Source organism: Musca autumnalis, unplaced genomic scaffold (genome assembly GCF_047663935.1).
Source record: "Musca autumnalis isolate F117 unplaced genomic scaffold, ASM4766393v1 scaffold_4, whole genome shotgun sequence".
NCBI lineage: Eukaryota > Metazoa > Arthropoda > Insecta > Diptera > Muscidae > Musca > Musca autumnalis.
In genome coordinates, this window is record NW_027411977.1 from 211490726 (window position 1) to 211517716 (window position 26991).

The 26991-nt window shown below is 35.8% G+C and overlaps 1 protein-coding gene across 4 annotated transcripts in view; it reads right to left on the bottom strand.

Annotated features, from left to right (window-relative positions):
• Window positions 1-4627: 4627 nt before the first annotated feature.
• The window catches only part of Ten-m (teneurin transmembrane protein Ten-m), a 373522-nt gene continuing 351158 nt past the window's right edge, over window positions 4628-26991 (bottom strand). Inside the window, exons 3-11 of one of the 4 annotated variants that reach the window (XM_073985775.1) lie at window positions 23784-24056; window positions 23163-23498; window positions 17923-20469; window positions 16381-16664; window positions 15650-16061; window positions 14052-14597; window positions 13782-13989; window positions 11701-11727; window positions 4628-11080 (exon numbers count right to left, since the gene is read on the bottom strand). In XM_073985775.1, the coding sequence (XP_073841876.1) occupies window positions 5473-11080; window positions 11701-11727; window positions 13782-13989; window positions 14052-14597; window positions 15650-16061; window positions 16381-16664; window positions 17923-20469; window positions 23163-23498; window positions 23784-24056 (10241 nt within the window). In that variant the 3' untranslated portion in view covers window positions 4628-5472. The remainder of the gene's footprint in view (window positions 11081-11700; window positions 11728-13781; window positions 13990-14051; window positions 14598-15649; window positions 16062-16380; window positions 16665-17922; window positions 20470-23162; window positions 23499-23783; window positions 24057-26991) is intronic. The other 3 variants (XM_073985778.1, XM_073985777.1, XM_073985779.1) reach the window with 3 other exon arrangements.

Below are 26991 nucleotides of genomic sequence, written 5' to 3' on the forward strand. Positions count from 1 at the left end.
TTTAAAAAGGATAGAATTCCTTTCGTTTTTTTGTTTTCTTGTTGTTATAAAATAAATGCAACTGAAAGGATATGGTAAAATTGAAATTAAATTTGAAATGCTTCTTTAGAAAATTAGAGAGTTATTTTTTGCTTTTACTTTTTAGTGATTTTATTTTCCATGCCAAATTGTATTTTTGCTTATCCTTGTGGTTTTTTCATTTTGTTTTTTTTTAGTATTCCTTGTATCAGTCATTTTTGTTTTCATTTAGAGAGGGGGGTATTTTTGTTATAATATTTGCAAAATGTTTTGTGTTTTGGTTTTATAAATGTTAAAATTATTCGGTTTTGTTGTTGTTAATTATTGTTTATTTTTATTTTTAAGAAATATTGCATTTTTTACACATATTCATTTTTCATTTTCAATAATGTACACTTACTAAGCTTAGTTTTTTTAGTTTATATATGTATGTATTTAATGGTGTATAGTTAGTTTGAGGGGAGGGGGGGACATGAGGAAGGAAGAGGAAAGGATTTGTTTTTTTTCAATTTTACACATTTTTTTGTTTTTTATTATATGTATGCAAATGTTTTTTTTAGGAAATGATAACTAAATCTAATGGTTTAAATTAATAAGGGATTTTTTGTATATAGTTTAGTTGTAGGCTTAAAATATTTTTTGTTGTTGTTTTATTATTATGCCTTATAACCTAATGTTTAATTTTATTTAATAAAATTGCTAAACCACCATTGTTTATGTGTTGTTTTTTTTTTATTTTCATTGGCTATATTATGTTTTATTTACGATTTAATCATTTTTTGTGTGTCTCTGTTTTGTTTTACGAAATGCTTTTAAAAGCCAATTTTGTTTTTCTTTATAATTATTAATTTTATATCTTAAATGTTTTAAGCTACAACTTAATGACTAAGCAGATTTTGTTGGGAGATATATTACAAGGGTCCAATCTTATAATCTAGTTTTCGCTTTATTTCAAGGGGGATGGATAGGGAGGATATAAGGTAGTAGGTTTTTTACTTGTTTATCATTAATATTATTTTTTTTCTTTATTACGTTTAAGTAGTCAACACTAAATATTAGTAAACAATAATTTATAATTAATATTTATATATAAACGCACGAGCATTATCGTTTTTTTTTTTGTGTTTTTCTTTCGTATATTTAATAAGCATTTTTGTTGTGGTTTTCTTTTTTTTTTTTGTTTTATTATTTAATTTTTAAAAAATATAAATTAAAAAATCATTAAAAATATTTTATATGGCATTTATTAAAATTAAAAAAATTATAGATATTTTTTGAGTATGTCTATACTTAATAAGAAAAAAATATTTTAGAGTTTATAAAAAAATATTGCAAAAATTAAAAACTTTTATATAAAAAAAAGAAAAAAATAATAATAAAATATTTTAAAATACATAAAAATGATAACTTTATTTTTTTTGTGTATGCATAAATTTGTTTTGATGTTAAAGTTTAAGGATTTACGTTTTTTTATTTTTTATAAAGATTATATATCACAATTGTAAAAATTTGCTTGATTTTCGTTACAATTTTTATGGGGTATTTTTTGTTTTATTTTTTTTTTTAACAAAAAATTGTGTTTTTTGTTTTAAATAAACAAAAAAATCAAAATATTCGAGCAGTAAGAAATAAAGAGAAACTATTATAAGACAAATAACTGTTATACTGTTATAACAAGAATTCAATTTGTAATGTCAATCATAGGAATATGTACATTAAATGAGTATTTTTTTTGTTAATTTTTGGTTTAGCTTGGTGATGGAATCTGCAATTATGTTTTTTTTTTTTTTTGTTTGTATAGAAATGTATTTGAATTTTGGTACAGGAAAGTGACAAATCCACAAACAAATTCCAATAATGGGAAGAGGGCGAAACAGGAGGACAAAACACAATCTAAAAGTTGCAAAATCTGTGGTAATTTGCAAGAAATTGAAACTTTAAAATACGAATATCAACAAAATTTGCTGATCACACTGTGAAAAATGGTTACAATTAAACCTTTTCAAACAATTTTCGCAAAAAATTTTCTTAATTTCATCATATTATTACATAACAAATGTTACCGGACAATATTGCGGACCATTTCGGAATTCATTGCCTGAAAAATGCCCCACATGCCTTTCAATTACTTATTTTTTTGTTTCTATGGCAGTTCAGTTTGACATGTTGCTAGGCCACTTCAGAAATTTGTGTAGAAACATGTGAAACCACATCGAGGTTTATGCTAAGTTTACATTTACGAAATCCTCTCGATTTCAACTGTCAATTCCATAGCTCAAACGTCAAATGAAATCTCATCTTCATTTCATTTGACGTTTAACCTATGGATTTGACAGTTGAAATCGAGTGGATTTCGTAAATGTAAACTTAGCATTAAGGAGCAACAGAGTTATCAAGTGCAAATGTATTAAATCTCAATTTCATTAATTAATCAGGCCAACGTGAATTTGTATGGTTGCCATACCGCTTAAGAAAATTGACAAACATATAGAGATGTCCGTGTGTCACATTCGCAATCAATAAAAAGGATTTCTACCTGCTTTACTAGACAGTTGATTTTCTTTCTTCGTCAAGTCGATTTGAAAGGTTACCAGACCACTTAAGAGATATGGCAAACACATGAATCTACCTCAAGTTTCAAAGAACAATAAAATTAGAAAGTTAAAGTACAGAGAAAATGCTCTGAAATACTACAAAAGTATTAAATTAATGAGGTTAAAGTGAATTAGCAAGGTTACCAGGCCGCTTAAGAAAACTGCAAACATTTGTAGATATAAGTGGGGTACAAAGGCAATCAATGAAACGAACTTTTACAATGTTCACTACATAATTTTTCTTCATAAGTGAATTTAAAAGGTTACCAGGCCACTTAAGAAAACTGGCAAACAATTGAAATTGTTTTATTGATATCTGAGTTTCATTTGCTACACTTTTTTGAAGAGATAGACACCAAAAGCCGCACCTATAAAGCCGATATTTCAGAAAAGCTATTATTCACGAGTGAATGACAGTGCACTCCACTATAAGTAAGAGAAAAAGTGCGATAGGAATACAATTGAAACTAATACTATGTTTACATTTACGAAATCCACTCGATTTCAACTGTCAATTCCATTGCTCAAACGTCAAATGAAATCCAATCGATTTCAGATGAGTTTTCATTTGACGTATACGCAAAGGAATTGACAGCTGAAATCGAGTGGATTTCGTTAATGTAAACGTAGTATAATAGCACATTTACATTAGCGCAGAGACACTAGACAGTCCTTTTCTGTCTTTGTTAAGTGAATTTGAAAAGTTACCAGGCCGCTTAAGAAAGCTGGAATACATGTGTATCTACCTTCAACTTGAATGAGTTGCAATTACGAACATTTTCGTGGATGTACGAAGATTGATAGACACGGCACATACGGCGCGTGGAGCGTCTCGTTACAACAACCACATGAAAAATTCACGAACAAACTTGGCATCACTTAAAAATTTTTCATGTGGTTGTTGTTTTCAACGCCCAACGGACCGTATGTGCCGGGGGCTTAATAAAGCCAATAATTGAGAAGTGCTATCATTCACGAGTGAATGACAATGAACTCCACCGGAGAGAAAATATGCAAATAGTGAGAAGAAATTACCAAAGTTGTAACTAATAGCACATTTACATTAGGGCACATCGATGCCAGGAAGAATTCTCAGTGCAAAATATCTTTTATAGCACATTTACATGAGAGTTTTTTTCCGTAATAATCTCCCCTATTATGGTGTATATGCAATAGAATTGACAAGCTAGAAAAGCTATCATTCATGTCCGAAGGTGTGTACTCCACAATAACCAAGAGAAAATGTTCAAAAGTTCGATTTAAAGCACATTTACATTAGCGCACATTGATGCCAAGAAAAAAACTCAGTAAAGAAATTCCTTATAACACATTTACATGAGAGTTTTTTGCCATCATACCTCCTTTATGAGAAATGACAATTTAAATCCACTTGATTTACTAAATCTCTTACAGTGTATTATTAGGATGATATCATATTACGTTTACACATAGCAAATCCAGTGGATTTAAGTTATAATTTGTATGCATGTATGCCAAATAAATCAAGATAATGCACTATGTCATCTAACTAAAGCCATAGTGTAAATGCGCCTTTAGCTTACTGTTTCAATAAAATAAAACCTGCGGATTTGTAGTTTTTCTCTTGTTGTTGTTTCTTTTTTGTGATGTTTGTAGATATATTTAAAGCTTGTGTTCGTTTTTTATTCTTAATTATTTTCTTATATAAAGACAAAATTAAAATAAAAAATGTATATAAGAAAAAAATTTGTTTTAAAAGAAATAATAATAATATTTTTTGATAAATTACAAATTATTCGAGAGTGAATGAGAGACAGATTACAAAATATTGCAAAAGTATAATTAAAAGAAAAATATTTATATATATAAAAAAATAATATATAATCAAGGCTCTATTGTAACTTTACGGCTGTTGTGTTTGCTATTTTATTATTTATAACATTACAATTATTATTTTTTTATAGGGGAAGGAGATTCAATTTTCTTCTTGATGTTTAGCTAATAACTGTGTTGCCTGTTACTTTCTTCCTTTCTGATTTTCTTTGCTAATCTCACATTGATTTTCTTTTATATGTAAGTTTTCATTTTTAATACATAAAAACATTGATTTGAGATTCTAGGTTAGGTTTTTTATCTAAAGTGTTTTTATCGCTTTTCTTCTTCTCATTACATTACGTTATTTTTAGATGTGTTTTTATTTTTTTTTTATTATACAAAACTATAATTTTTTGTTGGAGTTTCTTTTGTTTTCCTATTTATATGTGTGGATTTATATCTAAATTTTAATAGATATTTTTTCACAATTTCTTGTTTTGTGTACCCTGGCACAAATTGCATGACTTTTTTTGATAGACTACCCTTTAAATGTAGACTATAGGTTTCCATAGTCCCAAATTGTTTCTTTTAAACTTTAATGCCCTTGTTGGGGTGTATAGGGTTCTCTAGTTCTTTTTTTACACAAATGTTTCCTGTTTCCTTTGCGCCTTTTTTGTTGTTTTCTTTTCTGTTTTTGAATTCTATACAAATTTAGAGCTAAACATGTTTCGCTTTGCAATTGATCTTATTTTTCGCTTGTCTTAAGTAGTTATTTTTTTTTTCTTTTTGTTGTTTTTTGTCTTACATTTTTGTTTTGGGTTGGGTTTTATTATTTCTTCTTCGTTATTTTAGTTATTTAATAATACAAGTCATCTTCGGTTGAGTTGCTTACCAAGTCTTTTTTAGCGTTTTTATCGTGGAAATCTTCGTTTACTCCATCCTCTTCTCGTTCTACTTCTTCCAGATTCACATTATCTTCCAAATCGTATTGTAGGGGTTGTTGTTGTTGTGGTTGTAATAGTAAATCGTTGTTGTTGTTGTAGTCAAATTCTATGTAAGCTTGTTTTCACGCTGACATATCCTTTAACTTTTGTTGTTGTCGGCGACTTTTTCCCGTTCGATGATTATTGCCAATCTTTCTCCTTTTGCGTTTGGCATCTCGCTGGAAGGCCACATTGCCGGGATCATCAGCCAGTTGAGGATACTTATAAATGCTGTGGATATCAACACCAATCCAGCCATCAACATCACCATGTGATACCAACTCTTCCTTTTCTTCCTCAGTCCAATCACCACGACCCTGGAAGCCAGCGGCGACCAATTGTTTTTCCAATTCCCAGGCCCGTTCTACGGCCCGCTTGTGGGCATGTTTGAGTATGCGATGTCTTTCTTGTTCCGGATCAACACCATATTTAATAATGACCACAGCATCGGGACCATGTAGTCGCAATTCCTTGGCTGCTGAACCACCATGATCGGTGATTTCATGGGTGGAAATATTAAACATGCCTCCCAATCTTCGCAATTCCTCATTGTCATCGCGCAACTTCAAAACATTGTCCTTGACGAAATAGAATACATCCTGGTCATGGATGCTAAAGTGCAAATCCAGGAAATGGGAATTGTTGAAGACCGACGAGACCACATCTTGTACCACACTATTGGAGCCGTCCACCACACTAACCAAGGCACGGCCACCGATACGCGACAATAACACTCCTTCACCAAATACGGCTCGGCGATAGCTTACTCTGGGCAACAGGTTACGCATTTTAGGTTCCATTTTCAGCAAAGGCTTGGGTACAAAATCGAAATCGCTGAACTTTTCATTGGTCTTCTCCACAATACATTCCAAACCACTGATGACACCAAAATCGGGCGCCAATGTGGAAGATTTAATATTCGCCTGGGGATTATATTGCAAGGCCTTGGTGTATTTGGTACTCTGCATATTCTGCAAGTCATAGCCGAACAGCTGTAACCAGGATTCCAAATCAATCATGTAGTTCTGGGATTTACTTGGATTAATGGGATCATTGTTGTGATAACGATAGATAAAGACATCCGTGGGGTGGGACATTTCCGTGGCCAAAGTTTCCCATAGCGGTGTCATCCATTGTCCCAAAATGGGATCGTAGAGGCGATTTTCAGTATAAACCAATTTGGTGTGAGGATCCAATAGGCCACCATGGAAGTCGATGGGTATAAAGAATTCCGGATTGGTATCTTTGATAATGCGGCCAAATGGTGTGCGTTTCATCTCCTTGACAATGGAGCCATTCATGTCGAAATAGGCCAAGGGCGAACCGTTTTGATCTGTGGCCACATAGTAACGTTGATCTCCTGTCTCAACAGCCATCAACATATCACGATCATCATAGAAGAATCGGGTGGTCTTTTGCAGTTTGGGGAAATGCATGTGGGTCAACAGTTGAGGACTCTTGGGATTGGCATAGTAATATTGGGTAACATTTCCCTTCGAGTCATGCCAGGCCACCAAACGGCTGCGATCATCATAGTAATACCAGGTTTGGAATCTCTCACGCTCAAAGGCATGAATCAATTGACCACGATTGTTGTAGCGATACTTTTGCTCTCCATGGCGCACCACAAAACCTCGGGCATCGTAGTTATTAAATTCCACCTCTCCAACTTGAATGACACGATCTCCAATATCATAGCCCAAATTGATTTTCTCACCCTGATCCACCACACCCACGGCATTGCCATTTTCATCATACAAATATTTCCAGTTGTTGGTACCCAACACCTCAATGACATGGCCATCGGCATTATAGTTGATCTTATCAAAGGCCGTGGATCTGCCAAAGGTGGTCTTTTGCGACTTGATTCTGTTCCTCAAATCATAATCCAGCTCCAAACGGAAGACATCTATTTCACGGATATTCATGAGGACGCTCTTGATTCTGCCATGTTGATCGTAGTCGATGATGCTAAAGAACTTCTTGGAGGGATCTTGAATGACGGTGCGGTTAAAGGCATTTCTGGTTATCTTGAGATCTTGCACCACTTCGAGTTGTCCTAGGTTTTGGCTGTACTTATATCTTGTGGTAGGTAATTCCTTGTCATCAATAGAAATCTCTACTCCAGTCAGGCGGGCATTACCATCATAGGCATATTTGTAGTGGGCCGAGGCCAAAGAGTTCTTGGAACCAAAGCGTAGTTTCTCATCCTTTAAGATACCAGCATGGTATTTAAACTCTCGCCGCAATTCAAAACCAGGTTCTTGTACCTCTACAGATTTCACCAAACTTGTTGCTTCTTGGTAAGTGTAGTGGGTACTTGAGAGTCCAGCCAAAATAGTTTCCAAACGTCCTGAGTTGTCGTGGACAAAAGCCACTTTGCCTGAGTGATGAGGATGTATCTTAGCCAAAATTTGCCCCTCATCATTGTAGAGTATCTCGAAGGGATAACGATTGATGGGCGAGAAATATTGATATTTAAAGAAGCCCAAAGATGTTTGCAGCGAGAAGGAGTGGATATGGCCTCTGGGTGTGGTCAAGCTTTGCAGCGCTCCAGCATCATCATATTGCAGTAGATAATCAGATTTCCTGGGGGTGGTTACCTTCAAAGGCAATGAACCATACATATCCTTGAAGTTGTAGAACATTGAAGAACCATCTCCATACTTGATTTCATTCAGCCGACCATTGCGATCAAAGGTATAGGCTTCTTGCAGATTACCCCATTTCCAGGTAACCAATCTGCCAAAACGATCATATTCCAAATCAACATCAGCATAGTCACCAGATTGAGGACGGAAGCTAACAGGCCGCGAGGTGCGATCATAGGTCACATTCAGCAAATCATGTTTATCATCCACAGAAACCAAAATCGATTGGGTGTCACGATCATATTCCAATGTCAAGACATTATCGCCATTGACTCTTAATTTACGTCCAACTTGCGTCACGGTTCTGGGACCCTTGTTTTGTTTGCCCTGCTGCAATCTCCTCACAAAGTAACGCCACTCAAAACGATTTGCCAAGTCACCAGCAATTTCATTACGCTGTTTGGCAGGCACCGGGTAACTTTCACCAATAATTGGACTAATTTCAGCCAAAATGGGATAGGGAACCACTTCCATTTGCAGCAAATGGCCCCAGGGTGTCAAACTTGTGGTAGAACCATCCATCTCCACCATGGTCTTGGATTCAGCCTCACCATTACGCACCACCACCGAGGATCCCTGGATCAACATGGAAATCTCTTTCTGGGCATTTTCGGATACCTTCACCTGGGCTCCCTTGACACTTAAATCGAAAGTCAAGTCAATAACTCTGCCGGTTGGCGTGACGGCCGATGTCAATCTACCAAATTCATCATAGTTATAGACATAGGAGCGTCCGGTGGAATCCAATTTAGTCTTCAGCAATCCCGTGGGACCATGATATTCAAAGGTGACATTGTAATTATCTGGGGTATTCAATTCATGCAACATTTTCATGCGAGTCATGCGAAGGCGACATTTCTGGCCCTTGGTATTTTCAATGGAATTCACTTGCGAGGTATAGTCACGCAACAAGAATACCTTGTTGCCGGCCGCATCGGTCACCGTACTCAATTTGCCATTAGAGGTGTTCACATTATAGGTAAAGACATAGGTGGTTTCACCGGTCAGGATATTCTTGGTCAAGACATGTTGGCCGAAGCGATTGAAGATGTAAATTTCCTGCATATCAGGGGCATAGATTTCATATTCTCGGGATGAGCTGGCCTCTGGGATACTTGACATAACAGCGCGTATGCGATAATTGGCCTGATCGGCAATGTGGACATGACCATCGGGGGTAACAGCCAAGGCAGCAATGGTATTAAATTTGGCACTGGTTGCCAGATAGTGATCAGCTTCGAAACAATCACAACCACGTTCCAGGCAATTGCATTTCGATTCCACACCGGCAAATGGTGCAATACGACCATTGGTTCCAATCACCCTCACCCGATTGATGCGTTGCGAATCACTTTCCGCCACATATAGCTCGCCCAAAGGTCCAAAAGCAATTGACTGAGGCATCACCAATGTGGCATGGGTAGCCAAATCCGAGTCGTAGAGGAATGAAGAAGTAGCACAATGTAGAGGACGTCCAGAAATCACCCTCACTCTACCATCTGGAGTCATGCGCAAAATCATGTGATCATCTATAATGTGCAGGGTATTGTCCAACGGGCTGACAGCCAATTCTGTGGGCCAGCGTAAATGCATTTCTTCCAATTTCAGGGTGCCTTCACAGGGTATGGGTTTCCAGTGTGACTTGTGCATGTGATTACCAATCAGGGTGGAGACAATGCCATCACGATCAACCATGCGTATGTTGGTGCCATCAGCAAAGTACAGGACATTATCACTGGATATGGCAATACCTTTGGGATAGGCCAACTTGGCATCCTTGGCAAGAGCACCATCACCACAATGGGCCTCGTCGCCGGGCAAGCAGCGTTCTCCGGAACCCACAATTGGTTCCCAATTCTTTTCGGGTTGCGAGTAGTCATTTGTATCTCTTACACGAATGATTTGATGTGACTCTGGATCGGAAATGTACAGCGTACCATCCAAGGGACTCAGGGCCATGTGGTAACGATAGCTCACCCTTGTGGCATTTAGTTTCACCACTGTTCTCACGGTGCCATCGGTCATAATGCGTCGTATATAATTGAAATCTCCTACATAGAGACTACCATCTGGTGAGGCAGCCAAGGCCACTGGGGCCAAGAGTCGTTGTCTTGCAGCCAAGCCATCACAATCCATACATTCCAAAGGTCTCTGGTGCCCGTCGCCCATGGTGGTTAGGATAACTCTGGGTTTGTTTTTCAAATAAATATTGGAACCATCACCTTTTTGGAGAATGCCCTCATGGAAGTTATAACGATGATGAATATCCAAATTCCAACCTCCCACTTCGGAGATGGACATGTCATGGCCCGACAGTTTGGTGGTTTGAATATCCCAAATGATATCCTTGCAATCCGTGTATTGATAGCCAACTTTGACAACAGCTGTGGTCACACCATAAACCCTTTGGCGATAGATATTCAAACGATTCCAGGCATAGGTGAATTTGATGCCAGGATCAGCTTCAAAAACACGATCAAAGAGTATACCCTCAATGGTTATGCGTAGATGAATCAAATGCAGCGTTGGAGGTATGGATTCAGGAGTTAATTGCAGTTTAATGGTGGACAGATAACCAGCGGCCCGTGATGAATGATAGACTAGATTAAGGCCAGTACCGGGAATTTGTAGAGACTCCTGGATCACTTGAGACTCGGCTAATATGGCACTGCGATCAGGACAGGCACCTTGGAAGCCATGTTTCCATGAAGCCAAGACCACAGGTTTCATGAGATCATAATCGTGAGAGAAGCAGGTGTGGGTGGTAACAGGCAGGCTCTTTTCCTCTGACATGGACATGACAACGGTATCAATGATAATGACTTCATTCCAGGGCACTTGGACAATGCGTGACTGGGGACGGAAGGGTGAACGGCCAAACTGCAACGTAACGGCACCGCCACCATTTACCATCAAATCAAACCAGCCATCTTCACGGGTCAGGGTGAAACCTTCCAGCAATGTTGTGGTGGAGACGCGCACCCCCACCAAACCCATGCCCAGGGAGGTGACCACACGGCCTCGTATAACAGCAGAACGGCTAGAGGGGAAGGAAAAAATAAAATTATTGTTAGTTTTGGGGTTTCAAAGTGATTTTAATACTTTTTCGGAAATCTAAAAAATCATAAAAAATAACTTAAAATTTATTTTAAAAATTTCACACACACAAAAACTTAAAAAACAATTTCAGAGAACACTTAAGGTTTGTTTTACATAAAACATAAACATATGTATATTTTTTCGATATTTTTTTAAGGGAACCCAATAATTCCAATCCAAATTGAGAAAATCAAACACAAATTAACTCGACTGGCTTTAGTGGTGAGAGGGCCAGTACACAAAAGGTTGCTTGGCGAATTAGTTTTGTTAAATAATGAGAAAATGAGAGTTAAGGGGGGAAAGAATGTGAAATTTTCAAAATCTACTGGAAAAAAAGAAAACAAAATTAACTACAAAAGGCCAAAAATGCCAAGGCAAAATAGTTCCCAAGACCATGTGGCATATAACTACTGACAATACTTATACGCCCCCATGAGCTGAAACATATTTTGCTTATGCTATTATGGCCAACAAATAAAAATGATAATCGAAAGCAAATGAAATACCAAACAACCAGTTTTTTAGTAGTAGTAGTTCTTAATCTCAAGAAGTCCATCTTACCTTGCATTGAAATAATTCCAAAAAATGCTGTTAGTTTTGATTTTTTTTTAGAGAGATGAGGTTAGTTTGCAATTTTGAACGGGTTAGACATGATTTTGACGTGTTTTGTTTGGAGCCGAATGTGAAGTTAGTTTTTTTTTTATTATTTTTTCAAAGATGAGAGCAAAGGCGCGCGCGTTTTTTAGTTTGTTTTTTGTTTTGGGGAAAAAGTTAGGAAGAGAAAAAAGAGCAAAGAAAAAATGTTTTTTGACATTAGCAAATGTTTGTTAACCAAAAACCGAAAAGAAAAATCCCATGACCAAGAAAACCATAAACCAAAGAAGAAAAATTATCAAAACATTTTGAAATGATTCCCTAAAACCATAAATAAAATAGTAGGCCTCAGCTGATCTTTTGGGTTGATATTTTTTTTCACATAAAACAAAGGACGTTGAAATATTTTTTGGGGGAATCTTTTTTCTTAACATATATTATAGTTTTGGAGGAAGTGGGGGAATTTGGGGATTTTTGGGGAATTTTTCATAGACAGGGTCACAAAACTTAAAATAAATAACATTAAAAATTTAATTTAGTTTTATATTAAATATATTTACAGCTAAGCTAAGAAGTGTGACTTGTTTAGAAGAGGAGATAGAGAGAATGCCAACATTTTTAATTTCAAGCTATATTTCAGCCTTTAAAAGCCTAAACAATAGAGCCCTACAATCGTTACATTGTAATGCCGATCCCAGCATTGCGTAAAATGAAATAAAAAGAAAAAATTATGTGGTCTAGCAACATAAACACTTAAAAATGTTGAAAAGAAAAAATTATGTGGTCCAGCAACATAAACACTTAAAAATGTTGAAACGTGTTTACATATAAGCAGGGTTCACACGCTTTAGTTTGTGGTTTGAGAGCATAAATATGTATTGCCATTAGTCCCGGTCCACACTAGAGTGATTTCATTGAAAAAATTTCATGAAATTATGCGTCTCTAGATCGACTTCCATAGTAGAGTAAAATCATAAAATTGCTGTAGTGGGGAATTCGATTTAAGAACGCCTAATTTCATGAAATTTTTTAATGAAATTCACGCTAGTGTGGACCGGGACTTAGGCTACCATGGAAAAAGTGCCATGGAATTATTTAAAATTGAATAAGAAATGTGCAGCTTTACAACCCTAACATTGTCTAATGTTTTAAGAGATGAAGATCCCCAAAATATTCCAATTTCTATGCAAAAGAATCCTTATGCTAAGTTTACATTTACGAAATCCACTCGATTTCAACTGTCAAATCCATAGGTTAAACGTCAAATGAAATCCAGATGAGATTTCAAGCATTAAATTGATGTTAATATAGGTTTCGCACTATTCAGAGGGCATAAATATGCACTGCCATTAGGCAACGTTCTCATAGACGGTAATTGAATTCATAATTCCATTAAAAATATCTAAAATTAAATAAGAAATGTCAAACATTAAAGCTCTACCGTTTTCTAATGTTTACAGAACTAAAGATCCCTAAAATAGCACAATTTCTGTGCTATAGAGTCCTTAAAAGAGTGTTAAAGTAGGGTTCACACGCTTCAGTATGTCGTTTGAGAGCATAAATATGCTACGTTTAAATAGAAAAGTTTTAATTAAATTCATAATTCCATGGGAAAATATGTAAAATTAAATTAGAAGTCTGAAACTCTAAACCCCCAACATTTTCTAACGTTTAAAAAGCTAAAGATCCCGAAATAGATCAATTCCTATTGGGTTCACACGTTTCAGTATGTGGTTTGAGAGCATAAATATGCATTGCCATTTGGCTACGTTTACATAGGCCAATTTTAATGAAATCCACTGTTTAAATTGATAATTCCCTGGAAAATAACTAAAATAGAATGCGTGTTTTGGCGCAAGATCAACTCTCACTAAAATTGTCATATAAAAATTTCTCTTTGTTTTCCATCTTCTAAACAAGTTTTTAAATTTTTTCAATAATTTTTTTTATAATAAAAACTTTTGTGGAACCAAAAAATTAGACCCAATTGTTTTTCATTAAAAAAACCAAAACCTCTAAGTTCTAAATCTCTAAATGTCACAACTTACCTTTCATTGAATGTCTCCAACTTGGCATAATTTTGTAAACTACTTTCATCAATCAAGAATTTCATGCGTTCAAAGAAGGAGGCGGTAATGGCGGGTGGTTGTTTGCGTAACAGCACATCAATTGGTTTGGGGGCTGAGACACACAACTGAGAAGTTTTGCACACATGGCTGGCACAGCATTCAGGATCCTCGCAATCCACCAAGCCATCTAGGGAAAAAATAAAACAAATTAAAACTTCAAACAAAAATTCTCTACCCCTCCAAACTTACCCTTGTCATTATCCTTGCTATCACCACAATTCAACTCAAGAGCAATACCGCAATCGGGACCATCCCAACCTTCATAACAACGGCATTCCCATTGTCCTTCACCGCTGACCCGACATTGACCATGACCACTACACGAATTGGGACATCCTTCAATGGTACAATGTTTACCATTCCAACCGGTAACACATAGACATGTGCCATTTTTACACTGGCCATGTTCGTTGCAGCGAGCATCACACAGCTTGGTATTACAATATTCACCACCCCAACCGTCATCACAGGCACAGGCATCACCAACACAACGACCATGTTGACCACAATCTAAATCACACAACTCTTTGGAGCAATCATCACCACTCCACTTGGGTTCACAGGTACAAGTTTGAGAATCCAAATCGAAACTACCATGTCCCGAACAATCGGGCAGACATTGTAAGGCATCTTGATCCATAGTCGCACAATCGGGTCCTTTCCAACCTTTCTTGCAAATGCATGTACCATCGGCACAGAAACCGTGGCCCGAACAGGTGGGATGGGGGCAATCGACTAAAGGGAGAGAGAGAGGGAAAGGCAAAATGTGAAAATGTTGCGAGTAAAATGAAACAAAAAGAAAAAATTCGACCAAAGTAAAACATAAGCTAAAAATATTTAAACGATTTTTGTACGTTACGTGCTAACTAATTGGTTGTAATTTTTCTAATAGTACGTTAAAATTTAATAAATCCATTCGACTTTAAATCTTGCAAAGCGTGTACGTCAAATATAATTTAGAAGGAGGATTTTTTGACGTATTCACAATGGAAGTGACATTTGGAATGTATTTCGCAAGTCTTAAGGCCTGGGTACATAAGCTGCTTAGCCTGCTTACCTTGCTTGCTTCTGATAAAAGAATAAAAAAGAAAAGGGCAACCTAGTTCGAAATTTGCTCGGCCTTCTTTATTCTTTTATTTTTATTATGTCAGAAATGAAGCAGAAAAGCAAGGCAACCAGGCGAGGCAGCTTATGTACCCAGGCCTTAAACGTACTATTAAAGAAATGAGAAATAATTAGTTAGTGCTAACGTAAACCACAGTGTATATATTTTGGTAAAATGAAATAAAAAGAAAAAGACAACCTAAGTTGTAATAGTACGTTTAGATTTATTCGACTTTAAATGACAATTACATAGTGTAAACGTCAAATAGAATCTAGTCGATTTATCAAGATGATGTATTTGACGTATACACAATGGAATTGACATTTCAAACGAATATCGGAAATGTAAGCATACTATTAAAGTAATTACAACTAATTAATTAGTACGTAACGTAACACACGGGTAACGTAATTTTTTCGTACATTTACAAATTAACAATATCAGGTTGATTATGAATGTAAACTCCATGTGAGTTTTGTCTTTCTGCCGTTTCGACTTAAAGGAAAAAGTGAGAAAACTCACGTGGAGTTGATATTCATAATTGGGCTGTATATTTTTTGTAAAATGAAATAAAAAGAAAAAAATTAACCTAAATTAAGAGAATTATAACCTTTAAAAGTATAAACACAAAATATATTATATTTGGTTCAATTTTTTTATGAAAAACACTATTATTGTTTACCTTCTTCACAGAATTTTCCTTTATAACCACGCATACACTGACATTTGCCACTAACACAATGGCCGTGTCCATTACAATCGGCCACTTCACACTCGTCATGACGCAGAGAACATTCTTTACCCTTCCAGCCGGGATTACAAATACATTCACCATTAATATATTCACCATGCTGGGAGCACAACACAGGGCATACACTTTCACTACAATCATCACCACCAAAACCGGGATTACATTGACAATGGCCCAACAAACACTGGCCATTACCCGAACAACCGTTGGGGCAATTTTGGGTCATATCTTCAGCAATTGTGGCATAGAAAGTGATTTCTTGAACATCTCCATCATCATTGTAGAGAGAAACAAACCAATGACCGGGTTCCATATAACGGGTTACTTCACGTGTTATTGATTGCTGTTGTTGTTGCATAGGTGAATAAACGACCGTTTACACAGAGTCCGTAAGAAAGTCCGTGAATAATGTGTGGGAAAGCAGTGTGGTGAAATGAAAATGTGTAATGAAATGTAGTTTGTGTTGTAAATATTTGAATGTGTGTGATGAGAGGTAGCATGAAAATACACAAAAAAGAGACAAAAACACATCATTAGGTTAATAAAGCAGCCGGGTTTTTAGTAATACACCACATATAATTTTTCTTACAATAACCTCTAAAGGGAAATTCCCCTCAAACCATTTTAGAAGAAAAATAAAAAAGAGAAAATTTTATACTTACGTGTGCCGCCCTGGTTGATCTTGTACTGGCACTAAATCCACTTAGCACCTCTTTGAAATGATATTGGGTATGTGTTGGCAGGGCATTACGTCTTCCATAGACACCTATTGAAGCTCCCCGTGGTATGGTATAATCGAATTTCACATAAGCCGGTTCCGACTGATAGAATTGCATATTCCAATAGCTATAGGGTTGTATTTCCTTGGTCAACTTTTGTCCCAAGGTGATTTGTCCAAAAGTGGTGCCATCTGGTGGGAAACTACGAGCTGGGAATGTGCGAGCACCTTTTGTTTTTTTTTTGTGGATTTCAGATGGAATTTCCGAATGAGAGCGACAACAAACGACACAAAAAGAACGAAATAATGCATTTTTGGGGTTAGTTATATTAATATTTTGTTGGTATAGGTTTTGTTTATTAAAATATCGTAAAAATAAATGAGTTTTTTTGTTGTTGTTGATTTTACAATGGGAACGATTTTTTACACGAGTTTTTATTTTGGATGAAATAATTTTGGGCGCCAATTGGTTTTTGGCATTATTAGATGTGGTCGAGTTTAGTAATTTATGCTTGCTTTTGTTGTTATGTTGTTATTGAATGGAGATGCGACCTATTTGACGTTACGTTAGCCATTAACTAGTGTTTCTTAATATCGAATTCACATGCTGAAGGGTTTCATAAGAGTTTCCTTACTCGTATGCTGCAAGTTGAAACTTTCACAAGTTTTGGGTGAGAACGGATGTGAAGGAGCTCCCTTTCTCCCTTCTTGTCCATAAATTCTAAAAAGATTCGTATGAAAGTTTCAACGTGTAACATAAGAGTTATATTTTTTCTGTAAACGATACTTGAACCACTAATTTTTTTCTTTGTTTTAGTTAGTTCAAGACGTGATTAGTGTTTCACGTATCGTAAAGGTAACGTATCTTTTTTATAATTGTAATACAAATTTAGTACAAATGTGGCAAAATTGTGACTTTCTCAGTAAAAGAATTGCGATTTTGGGAGAAAATACAAATTTCTACTGATTCTTTGTCCAGTTTGTTGTAAACTAGGTTTGAATGACACCAAACTTTCATTCGATTAGTGTGTGACGTATTGTATACCTTACGTATTTTCGATTATTTTGATCAATTTCTTGCAATTTATTGAAAAACTGAGGGTTATTATGAAATTATTGATGAATTGAAGTGCCAATATTTGAAATGATGGTCTTTTAGAATGGTTCTCATCACAACGCTTGTTTTATTACTTTGGAAATTTTGAAAAGTTTTCATGAATTTGTGCCAATACTTTGCTTGAATGATGAAGTGCAAATATTTGAAAAATAATGTTAAGAAGGTGATTTATGAATATTTTACAAGACAATATAATGAAAATTAAATAATTATATGAATTTCAATGGACTTAAAAATACTTCTTAAAAGTTAGGTTAGATTAACCTAAGTTACATAACTATACATATTTGCTGTTTTTAAGGTTAGGGCAGAAAGTTAGTCCAGTTAGGGGTTAGATAAAAGTTAATAAACAAAAAAAGCCACAATCACCTTCAAGTATAAGTATAGGCATAACATCAGGACATGCAAACTTTTCACCATTCGTTAGATTAGTTGGGGGAGCAACAGACACCAAATTATTTGTTTTAGTAGTAGTGCTAACATCCAGCTCTGGCATATTTGTGGTAGTAGTAGTAGCAATAGCGATATTTTCAGCACTAACATTTAAATCAACATCTTTAATGGGATTTATATTGCTAGCATAATTTGTGGTAGTTAATGTTGTAGCAGATGATTGAGGAGATTTTTGGGTTTCAGAAACTTTTTCCCGATTAGTTTGTGGTTCAATGTCATTGTCCAGGTCATTATTGTCAGTCGTTTGATAATAAACAGATGATTGATCTAAATCAGCTGTTTGATTTGAGGAGATTTCAGATACATCATATGGTTCATCTCTATCAGCTGTTTGATAAGGGGTGGTGGTGGTGGTTGTAGAAGAATCGCTTGTTGTCTCCATAAATAAACCACAGGCACAGGGGCATTCTGGTATTGGTGGCGGTGGTTCTGGTATGCAATAGGGGCTATTGGAAAAGTTCGTGTCAGTTTCTTCTTCCTCTTTTTCCAGCTTTTCCAATTTTTCTTTGATTTTTTCTTCCTCCTCTTTAATTTTCTGCAACGCCTCTTTGATATTTTCTTTTGTAGATTTCTCTCCATTTTCTTTAACCGTTTGATTATGTGTAAAATTCTCCATTTGTTCTGTAGACTTTTCTTTCTTAATTGTCATGGGACTTGGAGCAGCGGGTAAATGATCATGTGTCAAAACTTGTTGTACGTGACGTATTTCTCCATTTTCCTGAAAAGCGGGAATATCCACATGTAGAGTGTACATATTCCCGGACCCATCATTTGTGCCAATTGTTAAATTCACCAGAATACGTTTATCGCTGGCAGGGTGTGGCAAAATTTCAGTTTTATAAGCTTTCAAAGTTTCCACTGGGGGTGGAGCAGATGTAACGGGGGATTGTGGTGATACTGGCGCTTCTTTGGGTCTCTCTAATAGACCTCTTTGGGCCATCCACTCTTCCTGGCGTTGTATCACCTCATTCCAATGTTTACTGTAACTAGTGGTGGGTGGTGGTTTTAGTTTTTTGGGTTTGAGGGGGATTTCCATTGGTCCAGAAATATCTATGGTCTTATAGAGCTCATCTTCTGAGGAGTGGGTATGTTCCAATTTGATAATATCAACATCATCCAGTTGATGGGCAAATTTTATTTCATTACTGAAACCCTGATGTGGATTCAGGGGAATCAAGCCATCATTGAACATTAGATTGTCTAATAACTCGGGTGATTTGTTAGGCTCTTCTTCTTTTTCGTCTCCATCATTTTTACTTAACTTGGCACCACCATCTTTTGTTAAGACATCATCTTTTACTTGGTGTTCAATCAAATTTTCTTTTATTGTTGTTGTTTGTCCTAAATAACTGTCATCATTGCTGTCAAATAAATGATGGCCATTAAATGTCATTGAATCACCATTATCCACTGTCGCTTTGATATCATCAACACCACCGCCAGCGACACGAGTGTTTTGGCCGTCTCTCTCCAAACGATTGATAACAAAATTATTACCATCTTTATCATCCAAGTTGTCAGTGACAAGATTATGACTGTCATCATCATCATCTTGGCCATTGTTATTTTGAGCCAAAGTGGTGGATTTACTCTCATCATTATTCACTTTTTCATCTCCGCTTATAGACCCATCAATTATGTTATTGATATTTTGATTTATGCCAATATCCTTGGGGATAACAATTTGTTTGTGGTCACCCTGTGAATTGGCTTTAATCAATTCTTCTTCTTCATCATAATTGTAATTTTCAAAAAGTGTAAAAAGCGGCTTTGATGTGGTAGAGAGAATCGCATCTTCTTCAAGTAGGGGAATTAATAAATCCTCTGGTTTATTAAGAAGACTTAAGGATTCTTCGTCCTTGTGGTTTTCATTATCATGATTTTCGTTTTGATTGTGTTTTAATATGTTATTGATTTTCAAAGTTTTATCAGGAATGCTTGTCTCTTCCTCAATATCTTCCTGTATAGACAAAGTTGTTGTTCTAGTATCAAACTCATTGTCATAATTACTTTTCAAGATTAACATGTGATCAGTTTCTTCATCTTTGCCAGTTTCAGTTTCCTTGTCAATTGCGCCTTCATCCAAAGTAGAAGGACTCAGTGTTGTGTCATTGTCATCATAATTTTCTGTTGCAGCTTCATTAAACGACTTTGTATTTTCATTATTTGTATTACCATAGTATTCATCAAATTCCTCATCAGAATTATCTTGAAGCCCTGTGTATCTCGGTGCTGCCATAATTAATTGTTGGAAACTTTGTGCCACTAAACTTCGACGTTGTCTTTTATTTTCTTTGCCTGACAAGTCAATCACCTGTTCGATGGTACTCGATGACGACGACGACGATGATGTTAGCTGTTGTTGTTGGTGTTCGCCTATGTCATAAACATAATTTTCTTTATGCTCCTTAAATTCGGAATTTTCTTCATCAAACTTGGGTTCGATAATCCATTGATTGGTATCTAATACGCCGATAAATATTTGGAATTTAGTTGAAATGCTTTTTTTACTTAGCTTAAAGATAAATTTTTTTGACTAAAACTAAGTTGTCATTGAAAGAGTCAATGGTCTGGAACGTTATTCGAGAGTAATTAACTAAAATTTGGTATGATTTTGTGTGGCAGCGTGGACTTTTTGTTAAATGTAGCTATTTGAAACTATAAAAAATTGTTTTGTTTTTGCGGGAGGAGGTAAACATACTTTAGGTCTAAAAAAGTGTAATTCGTTTGATATTAAAGCGACTTATAGTACGTTTAGATATAACTAGAATTTCAAATGTAAATTCCATTTCGTATAAGTCACAGCTCTAATGTAAATATAACGTTATACCCCGGTTACACTTCTGCTAGGTTTACATTTACGAAATCCACTGGATTTCAACTGTCAATTCCATTGCTTAAACGTCAAATGAAATTTAATGGATTTCAGATTAGATTTCATTTGACGTTTAAGCAATGGAATTGGCAGTTGAAATCGAGTGGATTTCGTAAATACAAACTTAACCCAGTGGGTTTAGGTTTCAAATGTCAATTCCATAGCCCTAATGTTCGCCACAAAATTCTACTATAGGTCTCTGAAGACAACAAAGCCGCGAATGCTAGAAACAAATTTAAAACCCAAAAATGTGTTGAAAGGTTAATTTGATACTAAAACTAGATTTGTGACAATTGAAGGAATATTCTCCCTCGAATTTAATGAATGAAAATACATTCAATTAATAAAAAACAATTTAGAAAATTTTCCTTTAACATCCTTGTCACAACACTTTCTGTACAAACTGTACAATTAAAGCTTTTTAGTGGTGGTGCAGGATGTTGAAAGGCAGCAACAACATTATTTTAGGTAATGGTGGTGGTGGGGCGATGTTGTTGTTGTTGGAAACCCATTTTTTGTGTCATCTCATCGCATTCATTCATCCAACGCCTTCAAGACGTTTTAGGTTTCACACTTTTAATTATGCCTAAGAAATGTGTTTATAATTTAATTACAATTTGTACACAACTAAATGATGCTAACAGATGACGTAGGATAATGTCGTTTTGCATTTTTTTGCTTTCGTTGTATTGTTTTTGTCAATGTTAGAAAGGACGAACAAAGCGAAACGAAATGATAATTTGCTTGATTTTCACAGAAACAGCTTTAATTTTCTTTTACTGGGGTATTTAAAAGTGATTTGTTTGTTTTAGAGAGGACAAGACGTCATTTAGGAAAGGAAGAAGAAGTAACTCACCGAAATTCATCGGAGAGACTTTCACTAGTAATGTCTGTTGAAAATTGTCCCGGTCCACACTAAAGGCCGCTGCACATACGGCGCGTTGAGCGTTGAAAACTTCAAGAGCAAACTTGGCATCACTTACACATGGTCTGATGGCCGCCTAGTTATATCATGGTAGACATGGTACAATAATACAGGTAGCATTATCAAGCCAGCTGATGGTAACATGATGTGTCAATTGCATTGAATTGATGTCAAATTTTGACATCTTATGTTACCAACAATTGCCGATGCGGCTACCTGTGTATTTGTACCATGATGGTAGATTCCCATCATGGTACAATAATACAGGTAGCATTATCAAGCCAGCTGATGGTAACATAATGTGTCAATTGCATTCAATTGATGTCAAATTTTGACATCTTATGTTACCAACAATTGCCGATGCGGCTACCTGTGTATTTGTACCATAATTCCCATGAATTAAAACCTACAAAAAATCGTTCCATGTTTGTTAGTTTTACCTCATTTTTAAGCTTCTTTATGAGGAGTTATTGCATTTACACTTGAAACTCAGTGGGTTTATTAATATGTAAACGTTATATGTAAACGTACTATAAGACCTTTGATGGCATCTCTTCTTTAACCCAACAATTCGATTAGAATGTCTTTGGCAGTTTCTTCCTTTCTATTTTACAAATTAAGCGCAAATTTCCATTTAATATTTTATGAATCCTGTTGACACTTGGTTTAGTTGGTTGGTTGGTTGGAAGATGCCACTTCCATGGAAACTTACTTCGTTATTATTTTTCTTATTAATTTTTGCTTAACTCCAGCAGCAGCAGCAATGAGTGATTGTCTTGTTTGTCTTTTAGCAAATTTTAGTCCTAAAGACGAGACCGCGAGAAAGAGAGTACGAGAGCTTTAAATAAAACGAATGACATTTTTATTTTCAGTTATTTATTTTTTACTAACAACCTTCCCCCCTCCAATTTCCATGCTACTAAGAGTTTTTGTTGTTAGCAAATGACATAGAAATCTTGTTGAGTTGGCTTTCTTTCAACACCATGACTAACCCTCCTCCTTCCTATCAACAATATCAATTTTCTTCCTTGCGCTGAAGTAGATAAACCCCAAAGAATAAAGTTTTTTGTTTTGTAGTAGTTAGTGTCTTTGGTAATGTCTTTTCTTTCCACCCCGCGACGACCAAAAGTTCAAAATGAATTTTTCATTTAGCCCTTCGCTGCCTGTTTTCCGCCTTAGCCAATGTAAGGCGTTAAAAATTTTTTCCTTCATTTTGCAAAAGTTTCTTTGCCTTCTTGTGTTTTGTTATTTTCCAGTTATTCTGCGATTTCTTATTTTCATTCTTTCTTATTCTTGCGCTTTGCTTGCTTTTGTATAAAACTCATTTAAAAATAATTAAAACTTGTGAATAATTACCTCCATTATTGGCATTTGCCAATGGTGATGACAGCGATGTAGACGATGATGATGGCGAGGATAGCGATGTGGCTGCCTGTGATCCAATGGCCACCGATGAGGCGGACGTCGATTGGAAGGCTGAAGAGGATGCGGCCGCCGCCGATGACGATGCAAACGATGATGGTAGGGAAGAGGTGGCCGTTGTGGTGGGTTGTCCGGTCTTTGAGCGTAACAGGGAATTGTGTAATTTCGATAAATCTGTATTGGTACTTTTTGCGGCTGTTACTTCGCTGGCCTCATTGCCGACTAGAACTGTACAGGGGGCAGAGGGAGACCAGTGGAGTACACCAAAACCTATTCAAGTAAAGAATGTAAAGAAATGGATAATAAATTAATGAAATATTTGAATAAAATTAATCTAAAGGCCTCGAAAAAAAAGGAACATGGCATTCTTGCTTAAGTCATATCTGGTAATTGACTAAAAAGCAAGTTCGACCTAATAAAAAGATTTCAGAATCACATTTAAATTAGGTCGAACTTGGTCTTTAGTCTTTTATCAGATATGACTTAAGGAAGAATGCCATGCTTCTTATGTGTCGAGGCCTTAAGTTTTCGAAAATTTCCGTATTCCTTCCTTACCTGTTAAAAATATTAACAGCACACACATGGCCACAAACACAGATACCGATACAATGGCTATACATTTGGCTGAACATCTGGCGGCCAAATCTTTACGGAAATTCATCGGTGCCGAATAATGATGTGAGGGTATGCCACTCATGACACTGCGTGGCGGAAGCACAGGACCCAGGCAATTGTTGGCCGAACGTTCATAACCTTTCAAGGTATCCTTGGTGGGTGTCGAACAAGTCGAACCGCTTTTATAATCGATGGGTGAACCTTTGTTCATGTCTGCAAAGAGGGATAGAGGAAAAACAAAGATAAATTAGTATGGTAATGAGAGATTTTGTTTTAATAAAGGTTGGAAAAATCATTGGAAATATCATTGGCTTAAGACTTGAGCATATAAAGAGCTTGGCTTTATATATCGGTTGATTTGAAATGTAAGTGAACCGAAGCGACCACATACATAGTTGAAATGGGATGCGGGAAGTCCTTTGCTGTTTCACATTTAAAGGCGAAAAAAGGCGCTCCAAACTGAGACACATAAACAGGATTAGAGATTTTTGCCAGGTTAATATTCTTTATGAGGATGTATTTTTATTATACTACATTTACATTTACGAAATCGAGTGGATTTCAACTGTCAATTCCTTTGCGTATAGGTCAAATGAAAACTCATCTGGAATCCATTGGATTTTATTTGACGTTTAATCAAAGAATTGACAGCTGAAATTCACTCGATTTCGTAAATGTAAACCTAGCACTACTATCATATTTCTAGATATTCGATGTCTGTACCAGGAGTAAAAGCGCTCCAGGCTGAGGTACTGGATTTACTAAATCCGGTATGATGTAAACATACTATAAACCTTTAAGTTCCTTTGTCCCGGTCCACACTAGAGTGAATTTCATTAAAAAATTTCATGAAATTAGGTGTTCTTAGGTCGAATTCCCCGCTACAGCAATTTCATGATTTACTCTACTATGTCCCGGTCCACACTAGAGTGATTTCATTGAAAAAATTTCATGAAATTATGCGTCTCTAGATCGACTTCCATAGTAGAGTAAAATTATAAAATTGCTGTAGTGGGGAATTCGATTTAAGAACGCCTAATTTCATGAACATTTTCAATGAAATTCACGCTAGTGTGGACCGGCACTATGGAACTCGATCTAGAGACGCGTAATTTCATGTCAAAATTGCATTGAAATTACTCTAGTGTGGCCCGGGACTTTCCTTGTTATATTTTATAATTTAAAGCCCTACAAGTTTTGGTATCAAATGCAAATTAAACCAATCAATTCTTCTTCCTCCCACTATTTAGCAATACAAACAACAAAAAGAAGAAGAAGAAGAAGGGATATTATTCATCAGAAAAATCAATTAAACAACAAGAAATCAAACACTTTTTGGACATTTATTTAAAACCCAAAATGTCTATTCATTCAAATGTCCCCTGGGAATGGGAATAGGAAACCCATTAAATTCACACCTAATTCCTAGCATGTAACAATCCTTTTCGATCCTTTGCATTCTAGCCCAAAAACGAAGCCAAACAAAAAATCCCGAAATAGCACGCAAGTTTAACTCTGCACAGAGATTTCTCGGGTGGGTGGTTAAGGATTTTCGGGAAATTGTGTATATATTTTCCAGTTTTTTTTTTTTTTGTCATTCGTTTCTCCCTGCCTTCGTTAGGATACTTATTCAGATTACGTTTTTATACAAAGGATTTGAATAACAACAGAAAACGAAAAAAAGAAAGACAGCCAGATAGAAAAAAAACTTGTCAATGAACATAACCTCAAACATTGGCAATGGCTTTAACCATTCACTTATTATCAGGATTCTAGAGGATTTTTGCGTTTTCATTTCCTCTTGTGGAATGGGGTGGGAGGTAAGGGACGAATGGACAAGGATTTAAGCAGTACTAATAAATTGGTAGATGTCAAATATTTTGGATGTTAAACAAAAAGTGTATGGAATACTACTGCACACACAACCACAATACACAAATACTTTCTGACCATAACGGAAGTTTTTGGGTAAAACTAAACGAATTTTTTGGTTGGGGATTTTTATCATTTTGTTTGACGCGCCATGTTTGGATGATAATTCGATTAAGTGACATGTAAGTGGCAGTGCCAGTGACAAGTAAAAAAACCGTAAAGGAACAGAGATAGTGTTGTAGAGAGAGCCACCCGGTCTAGATTCTTGCCGTTTTTAGTTTAGGAATCCAGTGATTTTTTTCCTCTTTCTTTGTTTCCCTTCTTCTGGGCCCCAAAGTCTGTCCTTGCATTTGTGTTTTTTTTTCCATAAGGGATAGAAATATTGTCTGCTGCATCAATTAATTTAGCCTTGTCCGCCAATAATTTAAGGGTGCGTAACATGCTCTTAAACTTTTAAAGGTTTATGGCTGAGTGTGTGTGTGATATTTTCCGTTTGTGTAATTTTCTCCACTTCATAGCTTTTGCAGGGATTGTCTTGTTAATGTCTGGGCTAGTAGCAGTAGTAGCTGCAGCAGAATATCGATAACGCTTATAATCACATTATCAAGCCAGACATATAAAAATAAAATCCAATAAAAAAATGGCAACAACACGATTAATAAAACTCCATGATTTATAAACGAATGTATGTATTTTTTATTGGTGGATTTTATGTGAACATAAATAAACACGCCGACATAGATATTTACTTAACAAATTATTAGGGGGAGATTTGAAGGATATTTTATGCATTCAAAAGACATGCCATTGAATTTTGGTTGTTTAAACTACCATCTCTGATGAGAGGAACAGGTGGAAATTTAATACAGTGATGTTTACCCTGCGTTTACAAATGACAGGACAGTCGACTTCATGTATTGATTGTCAAAATCCCACAACTTGCCTGTGTGACGTGGGCGTCCAGACAACTGCAAAAACAGTTGTAAAATTTTGAATGAAAATCGTCGATTTATTTTTGTTTTCCGTTCACATATTTTGTTTATGTTCATGTTCTTATGTTTTTAACACATTTCAATTATTATCTCACTTATTTTTACAAAAATGCCAAATATTTGTCTTCCATACTGTCTGTGAAAAAATGATGAACAGCTGGGAGACAAACGACACATGTATGTATGTGTTAGTAAATCAGAGTTGTATTTGAAGACAAACTGTCTGGTGTAAACGCCTAGTTAGTCATGTCGGATGGATTGTTTTCATGTAAACCTGGTCTATG